General features: G+C 34.1%; 1 protein-coding gene across 1 annotated transcript in view; it reads right to left on the bottom strand.

The window, feature by feature from the left end:
• Positions 1 to 6,947: 6,947 nt before the first annotated feature.
• Positions 6,948 to 16,900, bottom strand: part of LOC140149565 (transmembrane prolyl 4-hydroxylase-like) — a 163,192-nt gene continuing 153,239 nt past the window's right edge. The window contains exons 7-9 of the mRNA XM_072171647.1: positions 10,606 to 10,773; positions 8,116 to 8,206; positions 6,948 to 7,258 (exon numbers count right to left, since the gene is read on the bottom strand). Of these exons, the coding sequence (XP_072027748.1) occupies positions 7,013 to 7,258; positions 8,116 to 8,206; positions 10,606 to 10,773 (505 nt within the window). The 3' untranslated portion in view covers positions 6,948 to 7,012. The remainder of the gene's footprint in view (positions 7,259 to 8,115; positions 8,207 to 10,605; positions 10,774 to 16,900) is intronic.

Raw genomic sequence — 16,900 nt, 5'->3', positions numbered from 1 at the left:
GATTCACCTTCATCCCAGCAAACACAAAATGTTTTTTGAAAACATTCGCAAAAGGTTGCCAGAAAATGTTTAAATGTCGGTTTATATAAAGATTATGTGAGACCGGGAGCACAGTGTATAAAACCTTTTAATTACATTCAAAAACATTCTTGAAAACATACTGCAAACATAACATCATGGTATGTAAATGTTGATAAAATATTTTGCAAAAATGTTTGTAAAATACATTTGATGATAATATTTTAACAACATTTTAACAATGTTGTTTTTTCTATGAAACAACATTAAAACATTTTCATGACCTTTATATAACCCGACATTTAATGTTATTAAAATGTTTTGGCCAATACAAAATGGCACTTTAAAAGTTAGTTAATTGACAAAAATAGATATTGATTATGAAGAACTAATTACCTGAACTTCTATGTTAATAATAATTAAATATATGCAATGAAGATATCAGGATGAACTTAAGAAAGCCCCAACTTATTACAAATTAAATAATATATATACATTAATGCTTACATGCATTAAATGTCAGGTTATACAAGAGGTATATATGCACTCCCAAGAAAAATTCACTTAAGGGCTCTGGTATGAGCGTTTGGGTAGTATGTTTTGTGGCACATGAGAGCATGTCAGATTCATTGTGAATACGAAGAATGTCCTGATATCAAAGAATTTTGATTTTTTTTTTTAATTCGTGATATAATACACATTTGATGGCAAATGATTAAAAATTGATATTTTTGATATTTAACAGTCCTTGAAGTAAACTTTATAAATCTAATATGTACTTAAGTTAAAGTGAATGTAGCTGGGATGAAAAGCCGATGATCAATTGAAATTATGACCTTTTGTATTGAAGATATTTTGTCTTGTTGGGAAAAAATGTATATCTTCAATATGAAAATTCAAATTTTAAAAATTAAACAAAAAAAATCAAAATTATTTGATATCAGAAGGATTAGATATCAGAAGGACATTCTTTGTATTCAGAATGCAATTTGATATGTCTGATGTGCTCTCATGTCCCACAAAAAATACTGTCCAAATGCTCATACCAGAGCTCATAACATGACTTCAGCCTAATTTATGCTTTTGATAAAAAATACATTATGTTATTCATTGTACACTACCTCATCTAACTTGAGACCCAAAATAATAGACCATTTCAAATCAAGAGCGTAAAAACAGCGGTATCTATTCAGTAAGCTAGGGGGTCAAATTGTAGACAGGAAAATCATGAATCACTGTACTGGAGCAAAAATACAGCTTATTATAGCTAATGTCAAAATGGAGTCATAGGTAAAATATTAAAATATTTTCCTATTAAGCATACTTAACTAACATCTGCTATTTGATACTTCACAAATGCCAGTAATGGAAAGAAAAGTGCAAATATTTGTAATTTTCAGTACAAATAATTTTGACAAAAAAATTATGTCACTATGTAAACATCAATCTCTTACACAAGGTATACCCCATGCTTGATTATGTCTTTCATGCAGATATGGGTTCATGCTAAATAGTTGCGTTTGTGTTAGAGTTGATGACCCATATATCAACTGGGTTATTCATACAAACTTTGGAAATGATTTGAAAAGGTATATTGCTCCAACTTATAATATAGGGACACTAAATTGCACACTTAAATCAAAGGGTGCAATTTGCTGTTGTTTTGAAATGGTGGCTATTAAAACCAACAGAATTCTTTACTATAAAAGAATTTGACAAATGTATCACATTTGGGTGTGATTTCTCTCACATCCTTTGTACAACTTCCCTCTCTTCATATCTGCCACTACCACTTTTTAATGCAATAGACAGAAAACTTTGACAAATGCATTTAATAAATTCTTGTACATCATATATATATTTACAAGGCACATTTTGGTTTGCATATATTATGGCAAGAATTGATTAATATCATTATTAATTGGCAAGTAATTATAAAATAATTTGCACACACAAAATTTTGTGGAATTTCCCTTAAAATGAGAATTAAATTTTATACATTTTCAATATTATTTAAAATCCTTATGTACAAGAGATAATATGATTATTTATATAAATACATGTGCAATTTTGCACAAATGCATGCAACCTCTATTTTGTTGAAAGAAAAATTATTTATAATGATATAGTTTATACCTTAGAAAATACAAGTAAAAATATTAAAGAAGATTTGCATGTAAAGTGATGAAGTATAAGAATCATTTTTAGTACATTGATTCAAGAAATTGTGAATTTCCTTCTTGAAATTCAGTCTAATGAAATCAACAAGAAATCTAAATCATCATCTCAAACATCTACTCCATTATGTTCACTGGGCTATTCCAGTTGAAATCCACTACCCCTGTGGAAGATATTGGAAATATCTTCAACAGGGGTAGTATGTTTTTCAAATGCAATTGGTCAGAGTTAACCATTTTGAAACTCACACTCCCTCTGTATTATGGGTTTACCTATATCTTCCACAACTGGAGTGAGTATTTCAAGTGGAAGCTACCCAATTGTCTATTCTATTTGAAACTCATACTCCCTCTGTGGAAGACTTTAGATAAATCTTCCACAGGGGTAGTGTGGATTTTAAATGGAATAGCCCATTCTCATTAGTTGTTGGATAACCAAAGGCTGGTGATTTCTATAGATAATAATACGACAATACTAGGGTGTGCCAACATGATTGGTTCCCATCTATGGTGCTAGTTTTCATAACTGACCATCCACCACAAACCAGCCGTAAAGTCTGCAAATTGTATTCTGAGTTACAGTGTAAAATAAGCATGAAGGTTGTATTCATAGGTACCTCAAGTTGGTGCTACATGTATCTCATTTTACTAGTGCCAGTCAAACACCTTTTAAACCAATCAATAATCCTATTGTTGGAAGAGGATATTAAGCTTCTACCTATGTCTATAGAATTCTTAAATAGCTCTAGCCTTTGTTTCCTTTGGCTAAATTGGTGGGTTACAAAGCATTGTATTTTGTCTAGGTATGTATACTTTGTTGACTTGGGGATGATTTGAAATGACCGCCAATTATGACTGTTTGATATTTATTACCAGCAATGTGGAAAAAGAGACACATGTAGAACTGAAATAAGGTAACATTTTGCTAAAGGAGCAAAGTTCAACAAACCATTACTCTGCTTCTGGATGTTGTTTGAAGTCAAATGATATATCATTTTAAAGCTAATGAAACATATTTTCTAAACACAAAATAAAACAAAATTGACCAGGGCCGACTTTATGGCCATTTTGTGGTGGACGGTCACAATTGTTTGAATTTTCACTTGACCATCAACATCATTTACATTAACTGTCTGTCTCTAAACTTGCAATACATATGCTCCACTGAATACTGATCAACTGCTATTTCCTAGTTTATGGCATGAACTGGTATTAACCATTTTGGCACACCCTGCAAGTCAACACAGCCCATGAGATAGGAATATATACATTTTAAATAACTGTGCATCAAATGATGGGAATGTTAAGAAAATGTTGTTTCTGAGACAAAATTTCAATCTGACCATCATAAATGAAAAGATTTGAATGATAGTGTTTCCTAAAATCAAAGAACAAAACTATCAAAAATGCTTATATACATTAATAAAAGAGTCAACTTTCTCGATATAAGAGAAAGGAATGTACATACACATACATTAGAATAATCTGGTTTGGTCATTAGGTTGCATTCATATTGCATGGTGTTTGCTATATAGCTAAACTAAGTGTCAGCCTTTTTATTAATGTATAAACCAATATGGCTTGCAGATCAATTTAGTATAAAGAAGCCATTTTACATTACTCACTTGAAGACATCTTGTTAAAGTTCAGTACTTTAACACCAGAATACTCTCTCTTTCAATAAATGTAAATAAATATGCTACCCACCTCTTCGTTATAAACAACATTGCTTTAATGCTGCTGTTTACTATCTTATACTCTACGAATATCACCTTTTCTTGAAATTAAAGTTTGCACAGGCAAAGACTGACGATGAAAAAGAAACCACATTGTACAAATAGTAGGAAGAGCAGATATATACCACTATTCTAATTTAATAAAATACAATAATGGTAGATTTTCAAGACTTAAAAAGTCTTCAAAAGGAAAGTAGTCTGCTAGATTTCAATTTCTCAGCCTGCAACTTATTCAACAGATTGGCAACATTAGCCTGATTGGTTTCACTGTAACATAGTCACTAGCTAATGGAGTAATACTGATTAAACTTGTGACTGGAATCATATAGTACTGGGAATGTAGTAGCTGGTTTTTTTTCACTTAACACACTTAAGAGTGTTGGATATATTTCACTTCAGTATTTTGCACTAGTAATAAATTGAGAGTTGTTTGCATCGAGTTACACACTAGATAAATAATACTGCAAGTATTTGCTTAATTGAGTACACACGCTTTGTGAGTTGTGACATACGAGCCGTACAATGCTCCCTTCTCCGATAAAACACTACATATGTATTATTTCAGAACTTTATATTCATTGGAAGTGTTGATATATCCATAACTTTGTTTTACTATAATTAAAGACAGAGATAAAAAGAATTTATCGCGTCTGATGTCATCTGTCAATCAAATTCGAGCACGGTTTGTTTACAAGTGTCGTGATGATGACTTGCTGAACGCCAAGGCGGTACAACCGGCGCCTTATTGTTAATTTTGCACCTTCAAACATGCAAACCATATCAAAAGTTAGGTCTTGATAGTAGGAAACTTTCTTTGGCGAAGGCACCATGTCGACAATGCCTAGAAAAGCTGCTTTGTGCCTTGTAAAAGTACATAATTTTTCGCAATTTGCTACTATTCCTTTTCTCCGATCAGCATCAGATAGATCGGTCTTCCTTTTACGCACTATTAACCTGTGTAAACCAATCAAAGATCGTAATTGACAGTGACATCAGACGCGATAAATTCTTTTTATCCCTGTCTTTAATTATAAGGGTTGTGTAATAATTATGTGCACTGTGAGGTTCCAAAATGTCCGTCAAACATTGTTTTCCCTTCCCTTTTGACAAAATTTGTTTGCCTCCCATTTAACACATGACAATTGTTGGGAACCATATTCAACCCTTCAATTGTGTAAAGAAGTGATGCAAATACAACGCAAGCAGGAAAATTAGCATAATTCTTTTTAGCAAGTATTTTTCTTAGGGTGTAGAATTGAAAAGAAGTCACACAAATGGGTGCCAAAATTGTTTGTTCACTTCTTTGGCTTGCAGTTGGAAATCATTAATAAAAAGTTATATTATGCAGGTTAATTTGTGGTTATTTATAATATGCAAATTTATGGGATTTTCAAATTTAAAACAATTTGAAATATACCACTGACAACTTTGTAAACTTTAATTTATATGTTTCAAAAATAGTATAAAACTCCACACTGGTTGCAACAATCTCACCACTTTTTTACCTTAGTTTACATAATATATTTGTGAATATCCTAAATATATTAATTTGCATTACGTCTCTAGGCAGGAAAAACCTCATAAAAATTATGTAAATTTTCACTGTTCCTCATTTTTCAAAACAGGGAACAGTACAAATTGTCAAATTTGAAGGTGTTTTAATTTTACAGGGGACACACAAAAACTGTGTAACTGTTCAAAGATTTGAATTAGGTAAGTGTGCTTGATGTCCACTGCAAAATTTGTCAAGGGGTACTACACCCCTAGCCAATTTTTTGCTTATTTTTGTGTTTTTCTCCCAAATTATAGCGCATTGGTGACAAGTAAGATAAGGGGCAAGGACTACAACTACTGCACTGAAAATTCAGCAACTCAAGGCAAGTAGTTATTGATTTATTGATCAAATATTGGTTTTCCCTCATTTTTGACTGTAACTCCACAACTGTTGTCTGTGCTGAAATAAAATTTCCAGTGTAGCAGTTGTAGTCCTTGCCCCTATAATATACATATCTTACTTGTCACCAATGCTCTATCTATAATTTTTGAGAAAAATGCAAAAATAGGCACAAAATTGGGCAGGGGTGTAGTACCCCCTTAAAGCTTACATTTTGTACAGTGCCATGTTTTGCCAAATGAATAACAGTGGAAATTGGAGGTTTTTCCTGCACAACAACGTAGAATGTTGGCATTAATTTTCAGATCAAGACAACCCATTCCTGTATTCCAAAGGTATGTTATTCAGAGGGTCCTGTTTATTGATATTGAAAACAAAAAAGGTTTGCTATATAGTATAATAATAACAATAGTAACATTGGTATTTTGAATTTCAATAAGGCATGGATTTTCAAAATAACAATTGTTTTCTGTTGGAGCAGACTTAAGTGATCAATGAGACCTGCTAAATAGCTGCCTCATTTTGTTTTTAATTCCAGGATTTCAACTGCTTCAGACCAGTGAGCCTATGGGGAGGGGAAAGAAAAATATATGTTTGGATTCTAGTCCTTTTTGAAATACCAGACCTTCAGAATACACAGGGCGCACCCTGATCCATGCACAATGGAATTTGTTCCCAACTTGGAATTTTCAGGTGCAACTTCATTTTTCCTCAAATCCCTGATGCAGGTTTACTATTCAAGAAGAAAAATGTAGTTTTATCTGATAATTCTGAAGTAAAGGAATATCTTAAATTCTAACTTTTTAGCACATTTTCATCTTACAATATTTGCAATATGAACTCAAGTTAATAGGCCTACCCACCGGCATGTCCAGGATCTGTTCCTGCAGGGTCTCAGAGGGGCTTTCCGAGTTATACGGGGGGCTTAATGGCTAAAATCGCCAAAAAATGGCTGATTTTACATGATTTTTAACAAAGTGCAGGGCTTTAGCACCCAAAGCACCCCCCTGGACATGCCACTGCTACCCTTCACCCCAGTAATATCACTTATTATTATAACAATGCCATGTCAACCCATCTACCCCCCCCCCCATTCACCCCAAATCACCAATTGCATGATATTATACATATTGCATTCTCTATTGAGGCTCATTGCAACCCACCCCTACACCCCAAATCACTACTTGTTATAATGGCGACAAGTCCATTTCTCTATCAGGGCTCACTGCAATCCACCTGTTCATGATCCATTTGCTACCTTTGGTTACTGGGCATCCACCATGCCATGTATATGGGTCTATGTTACCAAGCCAACCATCCTCATTGATAAAATGGTTATACCAAAAGACTGATTTCCCCGGAGATGGTGTGACGCTAAAATTTGCCTTGGCACAGTTGTTGTTGAGATTAACCTGACCGCTTGAGCGGAAAGTCTGTAAAGAGAGAAAAGAACGACCAGAACTTTAATAATATATGATGATTTCATAACCCTAATGTAATTATAGTCTGTGTGTTTTTTCCCTTTTAGAAAATACATTATTCCACCAGTGTTTTGATTGGAAAATGAATTACAAACTTTGGGTTGAGAACTTTACAAGCATGTTTTACCCAAGTTCGATATTTCCATCGCTGATTTAATAGTGACTTGTTTATAACACAGATTATATATATACAAACAAGTTTGGACAGGCATCTAAATGAAACTTAATATTCAATACATCATATTAAAATTATGGTATTGAATACAGATATGCCCATTATTTGATCAGCAAAATATATATAAAATCGAGAGGAATCTCCAAGCTATCTATATCATAAATCTTCAAACAAAAAATAGTGGCAAAATTATGTATTTATGAGCTTTCCAGTCATTTTAGCTCATTAACTACATTGATTATTCGTAAAATAATAAGATGCAATGAAAATATAAAAGTATTATAAAAAATGTGTATGTCTAATTTGCTTTAAACAAAAGAAATATTGATCAGTCAGATCATTTCCTAATTTTAAGAAAATGCCTCTTCATCCACTCATTTTCTCAGAAGATAACATCACATTAGGTAACCCTTTATGTTTTCCCTAGCTTACTTATAGCTTAGTTGGTAGGCCACTGATCTACAGATCTAAATGTCCCAACTTAGTATAGGACTTTCAGGTATTGAGTAGATTCATGTAGATTATTAAATTTTATTGAGTACAAACTTTTAGCAAGTTATAATCCTTTGAGAAGTACATAAATGAAAGCCACTGGGAACAAAAGCACAGACCTTTCAAGGAATGTAATACTCACATGGTCATCATAGGTTTCGTTATTTGCTATTGGAAAGGCAGTTTCACCACCTTCTTCTACCTCATTAAGATAAACCATTATGGTCATGAACCTGCAGATAAAGTACAGAATAATAAAAAAAAAGTTAATACAATAACATAAACAGTACTTTTACTCAAAGTTGATTAGTTTAAGCAAAATGAGAGAACAAAACTAAATGAGAGAACAAAGGTTTAAGCAATGCAATCAGTATACAATTGTATTATCATGGCAAAAGGTGATTACTATGAAGAAAGATGAGGGGTGTATGACTTCAGCACTGCACTGTTTTCAAATCTTGTAAATCCCATACTGCAAGAGAGGTTAACCTCAAATGTTGTCACTAACCTATCTAGTTCAGAAAATATTAACCGAGCTGGTCGCCACAGAAACATCCACCAAGTGTAAATTCTCATCTTGAATCAGATTTGTTGATTGTTTTTTTTTTCATGTTGTGATTATTGGTCTTGAAAAGCAAACTGATTTGTTGATAGCCAGGCATCAAAGTCAGTGGTGGCACCGGGTAGTGTGTGTTATTTTGTTCTTGTTTGTTTGGTTTTTTTTAGGGGGAGGGGGCAGATATTGGAGGACAACATATATTCCAAGGGATCCAAAATCAGATAATTTGCCTAAACTTTTGCCGTTTTGTCTTAAATAGTGGAATTGGTACATAATTTGTTTTGTTTTCAATGAGGGGTCATACCCAAGTGGGAAGATGACCCCATGCCCCAACCACTGCCACCAATTATCTGAAGTTGTTGGGTAATCATTTTGCATATTCAGTGTTGTTTTCCTCAAATGTTTCTTCTTTTTGCTGATCATGATTCTTGCATACCCTTTTAAATATTACACTAGAGATCTTTCTCCTCTTCTTATCTAACAGCAAATCAAGAAGTGTGTTTGTGAATTTCAGATAAACAGCTGAAATGTGATATTTCTCAAATCTAAAGCTTGGATGTTGCAAATATATTGTAACATATACTAGTGGGAACAAATTGCTACGTTTTTTTATCAAAATTGAAACTGGGCTAATTTGTAATTGCTATGCAGTGCTGCAAGCCATGTGATACCATGCTGCTCTGACTGTATCGTTTATAACACTTCTTATCTGTACTATGTGCAGATATCAAGCTGATAGGGAATGTTTTGGTATGTTACATTGTATCTTTTATAATGATTTCATATTCATATTAATGATTGAAGATTTTTTTAGCTATACTTGTATCTAAAGAACCACCAAATCAAATTATGTAAAATGCCATTACTGTAGAAAAATAAGCAAAACTTTGTAGCGAACGATAGAAGAATCTAGTGGCAGAAGCTAAGACGAAAATACATAAAGGTTTTTCATCTCAGGGAAGAAGTGCCCAAGTACAGAAATTTAGGTGTGAGTCAGAAACTACAGTTTTTGTTTGAAAGTTGTGGTATTTGTGTGTATTTTCATTCATCATGGATACACGTATGTTTGAAAACATAAAGAAAATTATTTCTGAACAGTGCACTGTTCAGAAATAATAATAATGGAGCACTTCTTTGTCTACAGTCTCTTCCATTGCACAAGGCCAATTGGACTTGAACGTTTCTAACCATAGCAAACACAAACACCACACATAACCTACTTAAAGTGCCCCTTCCTTATATAAAGAGTGTCCCCTTGTGAACTTTTCCCATTTGAAATTTGGTAAAAGATGTACAGTGCATGAAGTTGCTATGTATGTCTGTGGCAGTTGTTATTAATTATTACCTTTCATTTTGCCATTACAATATTTTGCATGGCAAACATTCAGTTTGACTTCATAACATAGTAAATAATCGAAACCACTTTAAATGACTTACTTAACACTTGCTACACACGCGCAAGCTAAATTTTTGTGCATGACACAATGATGCGACCTAGCATAAGCCGATGGTGGCCATCTTGGATGTGCAGGAAAGATTAATTTCAAAACTGCTCAAGAGGAATAATCATGTTTATGAAGTAATTATCTTGTACGTTTTCCATCACTCGCATTATCAAAGATGGCTGACATCGTCTTATGTGCAACTCGTAATATTGCAACTTGTGCTAGGAGTGTAATTTTGTGCAACTCATAATATTACGAGAAGCATGCATTACGTTTTGTTACCAGGAGAGATTTGATCATGTCTCACCTCCTTTTTCAACCAAATCAATGGTAATAACTCTTGTAGTGAGGGATCAACATTTAACAATTAATTGCCTAAGGCAAAACTCACATCCTGGGAACAAAATACCACACAAGGACATTTCTAAGTAACTCATTGACCCATGTGCTCCATATACTGCCTCTAGCTATAATGACAGCCTGGTGATGTTTAACTCATTGACAGATACCAACCTCAGGAGGGAATTCAATTTTTGATCAATTCTCTTCAGGTAGTGAAACGTAATGTGTAGGATGTTGTAAGTGCCCATGGCACTAATTAAGTTGTATATGGTGATAACCCACTCACCTGCATATTCTACAGTTCTTAGTACTGGAAAGATGACAACACTGTAATTCAGTGCTATTACCCGAGTCATGATGTGCATTATAATGGCCGTGTTTACCATAACGAACCACTTGGAAGAAACTAAACTTGTCTATCAAAGGCTGAGGTAATCGAGACAACTTGGCTATTCTGTAATAGACAAATAAGAAACAGAAAACAAATTTAAAGATTGCAAAATAAAAGGTTCAGCTAAATAACTCCATTGGTATGTTCATTCTGAGGGATGACAACAAATTTGTTCACTTGTTTGTAAAAAGCAGCGTGGCACACTGGTTAAGGTCTTATGCCTTTGGTGTAAGAGGTCCCGGGCTCAATTCCCTGCAGGACCAACAAAAGAAATCTTATCCACTCTCCCAGTGGCTCATCTGGTTAAGGTGGGGCAGATGATCCATGATAAAAGACCTTGTTACAGTCAGTTCCGATCAGGGTAACAAGCCCGATTGTTGGCTACACTTGACTGTCCTGGAAAAATTGCCCAGACCAGCTATCTACGGCAACCCCCTTCGTTCGCAAGGTCACTGGTGCCTGGCCGAAGATTTGTTAGTGTTATCTCCTAGATTTCAGCTGTTAATGCCTAGATACTAGTATGTTCGACATAAAAAAAAAGTTAATTTCATTTTAAATTTCTATTTTCATCTAGTTTGGCTAGCATACTATATCCATAATATTAATGTCATAGGCTTACTTAATAATTAACAATAATTAACAAATTAACTGAAACATTCTTAAAAACTAAACTCAGAAACAAACACACAATTCACAACCAAAACACTTGTTCCTACCAGAGAAGATCTTCTCTGTTCCTACATAAGAAAGACATAAGGCGCTATCTTGAGCTATAATAATCATGTTCAATTCTTGATTGGTCAATTTGTAAATGTTTCTTATTCAGTAGTCTATATTACATAACAGAAACAAATTCTGCGTTTCCATTTTATGCCAACTTAGAAAGAGACAACACTTATAATATTGTTAGGTCCCTGAATTATTTCAGCATTTATTTTCATTTTCACTTCATTGTGATCACAAACCTTTAATTCCATAATAGCACTGTGCCATGCATCGTGTTTTACCTATCTCTTCCAAAACAAATAAGTTCCAGATGTGTCAGTATTTTGAATTATGACGATCTAAATAGCGAACAGTATATGTCTATACAAGCTAATAGTAGGCCACTGAATCCCTAGGCTCATCATTACTATCTATTTCCAATGCAAGTAAACACACTACCTGTCAGTTCAGGTGCAATAAATCTATGGATGTGAGAAAGGGGGCCTAGAGCTTACTCATGTCACCACCTCTCCCATTTATGGACAGACACTTGGCAGGTTAGCTCACTCTTGCAGCCAATAAGTTTTTGGTTGTGTGTTGAACAGTTCTGGATCCACCCTTATAGCTCCTTATACCTAATCATATTTTAAGGCCATATCATCATGCTGTTTTTCCAAAGTTAATATTTTTTTTATTATTGTACTCTGTTGAAAGCCATGTTGACAAGTATATTTTGTGTTGTACATTTTCTATAGAATGCCAGAGCAGACATATCCCTGTTGAAATTTCCACTGATGTTGAATCTTCACCCATATTGAATTTGCCTCTCACTTGGTTGAAATCTACCATATTGGCTGTGCATGTGTGGCACCATTCTTTAAAAGACAGGCATTGTAAACCTACAGTGGTAGGCTATTAACAATTGAGTTGGCTCAATCAATAAGACATTTGACTATGGTGCGAGAGGTTGGGGGTTCAAACCCCTGCAAGTGATTTAGTACACTATTGTGGAAAAATTGTGTTAGCTTGAAATTCTGCTGGACAAGGAACTTACTGCTAATTGTCTTATTTCTAACAGGTTTGCATCACAAGCAAGTAAATCATGACAGATTATAGCCTAGCTCTATATAGTGATAGAAGTCATAGTACATGCCTATTATAGGTTTCAGGGAAACATAATCTTTGTTTCTTTGTACAAATGGTTCTGACAACTGATAAATACCACAAAAATGCAAGTTACAGCTAGTTACTAACCAGTTACAATGATTTTTTAAATTTCATTTGGTAATATGCCCAATGGTGCTGCTTAAACACATTATAAGAGTAGACTAACATTCAGGATTAACATTATTTCCCCAAATCCCTACTTTCAGGTATGCTGCTGCAGGTTAAAACAAGAGGAAAAATACATTTATTGAATGTAAATGCTGAATTAACTGCACACTGGAAGCAAATATTTTTATAACTTTTCCCAAGCAACCATAATGTCAGGTTGAGATATTAACAAGATGGTCAGTGACATTCAAAGACTGTTGCAATTAAATCTTTTGATGTCTAGCACCAACTTGTACTCTTAATTCCCAGCCTATAATGACATTTGCTATTCTGGTGAATCATATGGGACATATCATGTTGGCATTCATCCTCGCATTTGCAAACATACTGATTAGCACTTATCAATGGCTAGTCGGTCCATAGAGGACTCATGTCTTGTCTGTCTCGACACACAGTAAAACACTTGATGAGACTGATGTATACATAATGGTTCACAAATAAGTATGGTTAGAACCTAACATGATTAGAAAGGAGGCTCTGTGAATTGGGAGGCCCACTGTATAAGTTGTGCCCTGGTTTCTTCAAAAATGTCCTTTAACCTGTTCAATCTTTTCTTCCATTTTTTTTTATTATGTGATGTAAAAGCATTTGTGCTACATGCATTGGTTGGTTGGTTAACTTTGGGGAAAATAACATGATTTTTGATTATAACCCCATGAGAACTACCTACCTATTTGTCAAAAAGAAGTTTTCATTATCAATTGGACCAATCAGCAACATTGTTACAATAATTTCACCACACAAAAAATGGGGTGAATTATTTGCAAAGCTCCATTCTGATTGGTGATTAAAATGAAGATATCATGTAATTGACCAACCAGCGGCAATGTTAGATCGGCAGGTAGTGCTCATGGGGTTAAGGCTTGATCCATGTGATAAGGAACAGCCCTTATCTAATAATGCACTTCTGACACCGCTTAGATTGCTGAAAGCTAAACTCCATTTTGTTGGAATTCTTGAAAAAATCTTACTTGCCTTATGGTGCAAAACATTTGGTAAATGGTTCACATCATTGAAATCAGATTTGAAATTCTAGTCACTGAAGCCCATATTTAAGAGAGCTTTGTTATACCTTTAATGAATGCTTACATGATTTGATTTTTCAGCAGAAATCTGGGTTGATTATGTAGCAATTGGTGTTGTTGAGGACGTAATATGGTTATGATGACACGCATGATCACCAAATACTCATTGAATTACATATAGGTCATTATGCTTTTGTCGACAGCCGACTGATTGAACCAAAGAAAATAATATATACTTTTTTTGGATATTTGGCATGGTGCACTACTATAAGGATATATAATATTAATAATAATGACAACTCTAATACAATTAGAGTTTACTAGAAATAAGGTCATATTAATGTCAAAATAGATGAAATTTGTAAAAAAAAATTAAGTAAGCAGTATGGTTAATTCTTAGTAGTGAAGTAGATGATTTATTTTACAAAATTTTTCTACTACTTGTTTCTACTGTTTTATGGTGCAAGCTTTACAAACAGATTCTGCAATTCTTGAAACCAATTTGGCTGCACAAAAATTAAAGAAACTTTCACGTACATTTCTTCTTCTTTAACAGATCAACACAAATCGTTTTTTGAAGGGGCAACATCGATAACCTGGCCCAGTTTTGTTCACGTTTGTTTATGAAAGAAGGGAAGCAATTCTGAAGCAGGGGCAAAAGCAATAACAATACCCTCACCTGGTTTTTGTGATTTCCTAGATAAACTCCCTTAATCCCTAGCTTATTGCAAAGCAAATACTAGGTCAACATGACACCGTTTTTTGTTCATTATTTTCCTTGCTTGTGGCGATGATCTAGTTTCCTTGCCCCACTGGCATTCTGTGACCCTAATACATACTTTATCTTGTCTTTTAATGTTTCTCCAACTCATGTTATCAAAAGCTGTACATTATTATGTTTTGAAGATTTTGTTTTTGTCAAAAAGACATCTGCGCATATTTTTGTATGCAAATTACTGTCTCCTGGCTCAAGTTCGCAATGTTTTGACAGTTTCTCAGGTAAAACCTAACATTTCAATCATTTTCCTCATTCCGTGATCCAAATACATAAAGTGGAAATGTATGATGGTGTTCTATTTTCACAACCTGAGTACCAATCATACATAATCTGATACACTAGGGCCAAAAGACACAATTTTGAAAACTGATTGAACGGTTTCTCCAGTATACCAACTATACTTAATGAAATCCTCACATCCCCTTGATACTTGGTTGAAATCAAACATGAGGTACTCTCTGGGGTGATTTCTAGTGTCAATTCTGCCTTTGACATGAAGTGGAACACTTCTCATTTTTCTATGGTAGCTATTTAGAGCACATCTATATGCATTTGAAATTAATTCATACATCTTTTAGTCATATTATTTCTTAGTAGTTTTCTTAATTTTGAACATGTCTCCAACAACACAAGGATTTCAAATATTAGCATCAGCATATGGATTAAAATCAGATGGCAAGAGGTAAAATTTAAGGACTTTATAAGTTTTAGATGCTCTCTTTTCCTAATTACTGAATATATTGTGAAAAGTTTGAGAACAGTTTGTATGTGTATCATATTTTCAAAAATGTACCTGGGAAATTTAGAGCCAACATTATATTTCTAGCATATGTTAGCGTCATGCGAAAGTGGCGTTTATTGGTTTTTGCAGCTTAACTCTAATTTCTTGCTTCTTTTGACAAATTTAACTTCATTTATTTCACAAAGTTTAATGGATTCAGTTCTTACATATTTCGTGTTCTAATACTAATTGGAACTAAAACATTGTTGTGTAAAATGAGCTGGTAATCATAAATACAGTATTTTACAAATCTGAACCTGCTAAAACTATGACTTGCCAGTTATTGTAAGCATGTGACTTGCCAGTTATTGTAAATATGGCTGATTTAATGTCTTCTTTCATATGACACTGTCACATGAAACCCACAATATTTTCCTTCCATTATCTGAATCCCATTCATGTTGGCAAAAGTCTATATTTTTTGACAGCCATTTTGTAAATGGAGTAGTACCATTGGCGAATTCCAGAACTGACAGCCAAAGAGAATCCCATCACCGATGACAAGTTACCATTCTCTAATTTCTAGATGGGGTAAAAGCACCTGTATGAAATTACGTAATGTGAAGACAAAAATGTCAATAAGTCATGCCCTGGATCCACACATCAATTACTGCCACCAGATCTGATTAACCTGATTCCTCTGACCCAAGAGCCAAGTAAGTCTGTTCAGTCAACTAAAATTCATTACCAACTAATATATAGGTCAACTTTCACAACAGATTTTACTCCTTAATGCAATGCTGTAACCAACCTCTCTATATACCCCTAGCCCTGTTCTTATTCCATATTAATCTAATTGTGTCGAATAATGTTGTAGGTGTAGGGGAATGCGCCTTTCCTGTCAGCCAAGCTTCATTTGGCTGTTCTAGTTGCTATCCACACACCCCCTATAGATGACATGACTTTAATCTCCCTCATTGGAGGTTTAGATTTCAAATGGAGTCACCCAGTTTAGGTAACCCTATTTGAAATTCATACTGCCTCTGTGGGAGATTAAGGTCATGTTTTCCATAGGGGTACATGTTTTCCATAGGGGTACTCCCTTTGTGGGAGATTAAGGTCATGTTTTCCATAGGGGTACTCCCTTTGTGGGAGATTAAGTTCATGTTTTCCATAGGGGTGATGGATTTCAAGTGAAACAGCCCATTAGTAAGTAAAAGGGTCACATTTCATAGTACAATTTACATTCGCATAGTGCTGCATGAGTAAATCTATTTCTTGATCTGCCCTGCTCTAACTCATCCAGTGTATCTTAATTCAATTTGTGTAAAATGATGTTGTTGAAGAAGGGCATGGTGCATCTTTCCTGTCAACTGAGATTCATTAGAAACTAACATTTAGGTCATATTTCATGTCAAGTTATATTTAGCTTTTTTGCTCCATTCAAATCGGTGTTTTTTATGTTGTTGAAATTTCTAAATTGTTGTAAAATATACTATTACAATTCGATATAAAGATGTATCATATATTGTCTAATTAATACCCTTTCTAATAAATGCCCCCCCCCCTTTTTTTCTTTTTTAAAAGAAAAATTGACCAAAATGCAGAAATTTCCATGTCATAGCA

Source organism: Amphiura filiformis, chromosome 1, assembly GCF_039555335.1.
Source record: "Amphiura filiformis chromosome 1, Afil_fr2py, whole genome shotgun sequence".
NCBI classification, from domain to species: domain Eukaryota; kingdom Metazoa; phylum Echinodermata; class Ophiuroidea; order Amphilepidida; family Amphiuridae; genus Amphiura; species Amphiura filiformis.
The sequence above is the reverse complement of the archived record's forward strand: the minus strand, read 5'-3'. Positions and strand labels throughout refer to the sequence as shown.